This window comes from Myotis davidii, unplaced genomic scaffold (genome assembly GCF_000327345.1).
Source record: "Myotis davidii unplaced genomic scaffold, ASM32734v1 scaffold189, whole genome shotgun sequence".
Lineage (NCBI taxonomy): Eukaryota > Metazoa > Chordata > Mammalia > Chiroptera > Vespertilionidae > Myotis > Myotis davidii.
In genome coordinates, this window is record NW_006383017.1 from 5,225,043 (window position 1) to 5,232,125 (window position 7,083).

General features: G+C 44.5%; 1 protein-coding gene across 5 annotated transcripts in view; it reads left to right on the plus strand.

Annotated features, from left to right (window-relative positions):
• Positions 1–7,083, plus strand: part of ATXN7 (ataxin 7) — a 110,545-nt gene that overhangs the window by 64,753 nt on the left and 38,709 nt on the right. For 2 of the 5 annotated variants that reach the window (XM_006779142.2, XM_006779144.2), the window contains exon 1: positions 4,243–4,411. The exons of the other annotated variants lie outside the window; for them this stretch is intronic. In XM_006779142.2, coding sequence (XP_006779205.1) covers positions 4,345–4,411 — 67 coding nt within the window. In that variant the 5' untranslated portion in view covers positions 4,243–4,344. Of the gene's footprint in view, positions 1–4,242; positions 4,412–7,083 lie in introns of those variants that run through there. 5 annotated transcript variants of the gene reach the window in all.

Genomic DNA, 7,083 nt, shown 5'->3' on the forward strand with positions numbered 1-7,083 from the left:
TCGCGCATGGGAAGCCCCAGGTGGGTCGCACACGGGATGCCTGGATGGAGGCCAGGCGGGCTGGCCAATCACTGCTGCACCACTTGGCCGCCCCAGGTCAGGTCGCCCACAGATGCCCGCTGCCCCAGGTCGCAGATAGCAGGCCCGGATGGCAGCAGGACAGGCGGGATGGTGCTGTCCCGCCCTGCCTGCAGTATGCAACTTAGCCGCCATCTTTGTTGGCAGTTAATTTGCATATCATGCTGATTAGCCAATGGGAGGTGTAGCGAAGGTACGGTCAGTTACCATGTTTGTCTATTATTAGATAGGACTAGTAAACGAGGCAGAGCACTTTCAAAATAAGTGATGATTTTTTAAAATATTCATTTAAACAATTACAGGCACATTTCCCAACACTGCTGGAAAATTTCTATTCATTCTTGTGGAATTTACCTTCAGGGAAGAAATCTAGTTTTGTGATGCTGGTATTCCTATCTGCAGCATGTGTCATCTCCTAAAGGATTGGGTGAGATTACTTGAAGGGCCAGTTTTATTTCAGATCTCTTTATCCTCATCGAATTCAATGTGATTTTGTCACCTTTTAAAAAAATATTTTTATTAATTTCAGAGAGGAAGGGAGAGGGATAGAAATAGAAACATCAATGATGAGAGAGAATCATTGATGGGCTGCCTCCTGCCCGCCCCCTACTAGGGGGTTCAAGCCCGCAACCCAGGCGTGTGTCCTTGGCTGGAATTGAACCTGGGACCCTTTAGTACACAGGCCGACGCTCTATCCACGGAGCCAAACCAGCTGGGCGATTTTGTCGCCTTTTAACAGTGTCACTTTGTGTATCAAGTAATGACTGGGCTGAGGTCAGACTGTGGTTAACACAAAGCCTATATAAATCAGGCCATGAGGTTAAACTTTGTCTGCCTTTGGACAATCGGAACAGTTGAAAGAGGACAACATGAAGTGTGACTGAGCCCTGAAGGTCAGATGATGGCAGCCAGAGGAAGACTGTGGTGCTCTTAGCCCCCAACATGAACTAGCCCATTTTGACTTCATGGCCCACCTCTCCTCTCCCGGGTGAGGACCTATAAATCCTGGGTAATAACGCAGCAACAGTTCTTGGTAAAGCTAATCTGATTGTGGATAGCAGACCCACAGCTGAATGAATTGCTTGGTATTTCTAAGTTTGAAAATACTTTCTCTCCCTTTCAAGTGCTCCTTGGCAGCAGGTAAGGAATGTTAAAGCTCCTGTAAGTGCCAATTAAGGCCAATTATAACTCGCCCGGCCTGCTGTGACAGTGAGTGGGGTGAGTGGAGACGTGTTGTGCTCCTGTAAACTGGAGAACTGGCTGCCGCCAGTGTCAGGAACACAGCATTGCCCAACTGCCAACTGCGTGTTTGTGTTTGTCACCCTGCAGAGCACCAGGTGACACCTCTGCCAGCTTCTCAGGGATTTGATTTAGGAAATCCCAAGATTTGCTGGAGACCTCACTAATTTCTCTGATCGAACCACTGTCTTATTTTCCTTTCTTCAAGTGATGTCCACCGTCAGTTTCCTTGTTTCTAATGGTAAAAGCTGACATTTATTGAGCATTTAGGATGTTCTCGGCACTGCATTCCACGTTTCCTCCTCTAGTCCTCACACAGCCCTGTAGGGAGGTGGTCTCAGCGCTTCTCAGGGGAGGCCACAGACCCTGAGGACAGGAATCTCCTGCCCAAGGCTGCCCAGCTGCGAGTGCTGAGACCACCGCTCCTGAGCCCCAGCCCTCGGCCCTCCTGACTGCAGCTGGTCTGCTCGTTGGCTTCCAGGGCATTAATTCACTGGAGAATTTGTGTCAGTTCAGGACTCCCTTTGTGCAACCAGAGTGGAACTGATGAGTGCTCACCAGCCACACCACAGTCAGTGCGTATAAGTTTTGGTCTGTAAGGCATGGATGTTAGTCTATTAAAATGTTATTTTAGTCTATAGCCTTTTTTTAGTCTATAGCAGTGGTTCTCAACCTTGGCTGCACATTAGAATCACCTGGGAATCTTTTTAAAATCCTGATTTCTGGGCATCATCCTCCGGAAATTCAGTTTCTTTGTTACTAATGTTGTGGCCCCACCCCATAACAAAGAAACAGAATTTTTGGAGGACGAGGCCCAGAAATCAGAATTTTTAAAAGATTCCCAGGTGATTCTAATGTGCAGCCAAGGTTGAGAACCACTGGTCTATAGTCTATTTTGTCATAAGAAATAAGAAATGTGATCATGTCCCCATACCTGGACACTTAATATGAGCCATCATTGGGGGATTCAATGTCAGTAGAAATTTTATTTGGAGAGAATATTGGGAAATGGTTTGAAGAAAATAGTAAGTGCTTTCCAAGCAGTGAGCAGAGATGTATTTGCTTAAATATTTTACTCTGGACATTGAGATGGGTGTGTGTGTTTAAAAGGTTAATTTGAGCTTTATGCCTAGTTTTTGTTTTGTGTATATTGCACAAAATTATATTTTCTTGGTGTGCACTATCATTCATCACTTTTTTGATGTAGGTCTTAAAGTAAATGTAAGTTGTTTCTCTCCTGTTTACATATGAAATTAAATGTAGACATGTGCTTGTAGCATTTAAGGATGTTTGATGAAATTCACTCAGGTTACAAAAAGACTGCTTTCCCGGAACTGTCATGGATTGGCTGGTTCTCTGAAGGATTGTTTCCCCACTGCACTGGCACCAGCTACAAAAGGGACCATTAGAAAGGCAAGCACTAGTGCTGCAGGCCGGCAGGGAGGCCAGCGACAGGTCTGATGGTGCAGTGCTGTGGAACTGAGGCCTGGCCTGTTAATGTCCTCTCACCTCACCTCCCTTCTGCATTTGATGGCATCAGGGAGGCTCAGCTGCCCATGGGGAGTTGGGTGGGTGCAGTGAGCAGTGCTGAGACCTGTTGTAATCAGGTAGTGCAGCAATGGATTTTTTCCTACTAGCTTAAGAAAACCTTCCATGAATTAACCTAAAATTCTTATGTTTGCTAATTAACTTTTAAAAGATTTGTTCATCCTGTCCTTCTAAGGTCATTGGTGGCTCTTTCCTTGTGTTTGTCTAGTGTCTCTTATGGGCCAACATAGTTTTGCTTGTTTGAATGTGACTGTAAGAATTCTGGGGGGAGGAGAGGGTTGGGGGGAGGAGGGGGCGAGGGGGAGGGGTTTCAGAAAACCCTCTGGATCTTAATATTGCTGCCATGGTTAGGATCTGAATGCTTGCTATGAAAATAAAGCAATGTGGCTGCTATTCTTTTGTTTCAGAGTCAATTTAGAATTTGTGTCTGGTCTAATAGAAGCCATTTCCTTTGTCTCACAACCCTTTTTCACCCCTTCCAGGCCAAATCTTTTCCACACATGTAATTCATGACTTGTTGCCAAATATTCTGCATGGGGTGATGGGATTCTATAGAGGAATCCCCCCCTTGACATTTGAAAGTGTTGTTCATTCTGAACTATCAGGCATCTGAATCTGTTTTTAAGTGTGCAGCCTTTATTATCATAAAACTCAGATCAGTTGGCTATTTTTTCCATGTCTGTTTGACAGTAAAATTTGATGATTGACAAGAGGGGAAGTAGTGATGTGGAGAGTGTAATATCATAGGACTGAGATAGGGAAACACCTAAACCAGGAAGACACTGTTTACAAAGAGCCATTGAGAGAACTTTTTGGATTATGAATATAAAAGGTATCCAGCTTTGTTAGTCTTCTAGTGATTGAAACATCCCTGTGTATGTACTTCTGAAATTAGACATTTTATAAATATGCACAGAAAATGGGTTCAGATTTTTGTGACTAGATTTAAGAAAAAACGGTGTGCTTAGATATGACAAGCTTATTTAAGTATAGATCATGAGGAAATAAAATCTGGAGGAAGACTTGCTGATATTTATACAAATGTGTAACTTTAAACTTCTAGGTCTATTGGGGTTTAAATGTAAATTGTATAATGAATGGTGTCTATTTCCTAATATACCTGGTAGTAGCAGTGCCAGTTTAGAGGTATTCAGAAAATTAGAGTGCGAATAATTCAAAATTTAATAGGTTAAATTTATAAATCTCATCTTCCCCAGTTTTGGCAAGATGCCTTTTCAAATAGAAGGAATAATTTGCACCAGCCAGGACGCCCTCTCTGACCATATTAGATGAAATTAGACTCCACCCCTTGTTTTCTGTTGATCTGCCAGGACCTTTGTAATTCAAGTGCTTTTTACAGTAGTAGCAAATGTTACATAAGACCAAACATGGAGCATATTTGGCGTTGGTGGGCAGACCCAAATCATGATGTAAGCCTGCAGTAGCAAGTGTGCAATGAAGCACAACCAAGTTATGTGAATGGAAGGTAACAAGAAGCCTCTCCAGAACGGCCCTTCCTCCACACGAGGGCTGAAAGCGCCACTGGGTAAGTTTTCCGAGGCAGTTTGCAGAGGCTGGGCTTGGCTCGGGGCCCAGTTCGAGATGAGCCTGCAGAGGTGGCTTAGGTTAGGTCTTTGCTGGCATTACGCAGAACCAAGCAGAGCAGGAAGAGTTCATACAGGCCTCTTCCCTCCTGGCATTTGTCCTGTCCTGCCAGCAGGCCCAGAGTGCTCTGCTGTGGAGTGGTGGCGAGAGCCTGCAGAGCTGGTGGGTCAGAGTGGGGAACGGCCACAGAAGGGATTGGCTGCTGCGGCTGCTGCTGCTGCTGCAGCCGCCGCCGTCCACTGGAGCCATTCTGAAATGTCATTTGAGTGATCTGGCCAAAGTTCAAATGAAGACGGGGCTTGAGTTTGGTATTAACTCCAACAAAATGCTGAGGTTTGCACCAAACAGCTCCAGTATCTCAAAACAGGGAGAACATTGGTTACGTCGCTCTCTAAAAATGGAGGAACGTTGTAACATGCTTTAACTGTTTGCTTTTTATCTCAGTTGCGGTGAGGTTTCGTGACAGGGCGCTCACAGTGTTTCCTGTAAGAATGTTTGAAAGCTGTTTTGCCTGATACTTCAGATCCAAAGTTTCAAACAGAACACTGTTGAGAGGAGAAACAACTTCAAAACACAAACAGTAACCCTGGGAAGTCATTCAGTAACTTAAAATGAGTGTATAAAAATATAATTACTGACTGCCAGAAAAGACTTTTTTTTCCGTTGTTAAGGTAGACAGTACAACTAAACTGATTCTTCTTGGGTGGGTTGGGAGGCTCTTCCCGAGGTTACCTTAACTCTCTCATGTCTCCGCAAGCAGGAAGTTGGGTGACAGTTGAGCTCTTTACTTTTCACTGGATGGATTCGCATTTCATGCCTTCTGCAATAATGAGCTTGACCGCATGGTTTTAATTGAGGTTGAAATTTAGCTACTGGTTGAAGGACTTTAAATACAAACAGATCTTAAACCTTTATTTATCAGATTGCTGTTAATTCCCTAAAATTGATTTTTCTAAAAACTCTTATCTTATTGTCAGGCACTCTCAGTTTTGCCATTTCTGGTTTCGTTTTTCAGTGTTGCCTTTGGTGTCTTTTAGTTGACAGCCACAGGCTGTAGGTGGGGCAGATACTGTTTCCCTTCAGAAAAAATAAACACGTGCTGCAAACGCATCAAAGACAGTGGCATTGTTGAGGACTGAGTCACCCATCCCTACTAGCAGAGTGCTTCCTGAAGGAGGCTTTCTGAGCTGTTCTCGGAGTTTGAGGTTTCTGTTAGCATTCCCATGTTCGCAGTCCTCTCCACCACCCAGAATAAAGTGAAATAGAAAGGATAGGAAACTAGTGGGATATAGCAATAAGGATGTGACTTACAGCCTCAGCGCAGCTCTTGTCACAGATGGTGCTGTCATTCCCACTGTACCTTGGATTTGCTGGGCCTTTGCACCTGGGAAGGCAGTACTGGGGCAGGGGGTGGGGGGGTGGGGGGGATCCTCCACAGAAGTTTTCATTAAAAAAAAACACAAATAAACAAAGAAAACTCCTCTAGTTTGAATTTTACCAGGTTCATTTAACTCTGTCTTGTGTGTATGTAAAAATTGTATTGGAATGGTAAGGACATACTGTTTTTCTTAATTTTCTTTGCATTTTGATGATGCCCTTGTATCTTTCATTTGGGAAAAACTGTGACCCAGACCCAGAATATGATCACAGCTATGCTTTTGTAAAGACTGTTGATGCTTGAACTAGGTGCCAGGTGCCCGTGGTCCAACAAACTGGAGGCTAAACTTATAATGATAAACCATTGAGTGTATAGGGTGCTTTTTCCCCCTAACAAGTAAAAGATTAAATCCAAAAGTAGCTGGAAACCTGTAGATTTTTGGTTTGGCCTCTTTTTTCCTTCTCATATGTTGATACCTGAGGAATACAAACATTTCCAGTCAGTGATGGAGTGGGGGGGGAGACAGGGGCGGACTTGGGGACATGCTGTGCATCACGAATAAAGAAGGAACTCAGTGAGGCCCTGTTTGTTTCAGGGTAATTACTTGCTATACTCCGTCCTATCACTCGGGTGACACTGTGGTTCCTGAAGACAGAAGTCTTTATAACTGTTAGCAAAGGAGAAGTGCCAGCCAGCATTTCGTGATATCCCAGAGCCAAACATGGGGACAGTGAGGTCACAGAGGTGGCACAGGTCTGTGGCTCACAAAACCACATGGAAGTGGCCGTGTTTTGCTCAGGCAGCAGCAGCCTTTTCCCCAAAGGTACTTTCTCTAAAAACATCTGTGTGTGTCTGAAATGCTGCTGATAACCCTCAGTTCAGAGTTGGCAACTTGAACAGGGTTGCAGGAGCATAGGAAGGGGGGCCCTTTAAGGAAATGAACTGGGGACTCAGGTCATTCAGTTTTCCCTAAAACAAGCTGTCTTAGGCTCATGATTATGAGGCGGTTACACCATTGAGTGCCCTTCATTTCATTGTCTTTAATAAAGTATTTGGGCCGAAACCGGTTTGGCTCAGTGGATAGAGCGTCGGCTTGCAGACTGAAAGGTCCCAGGTTCGATTCCGGTCAAGGGCATGTGCCTGGGTTGCAGGCACATCCCCAGTAGGAGATGTGCAGGAGGCAGCTGATCGATGTTTCTCTCTCATCGATGTTTCTAACTTTCTATCTCTCTCCC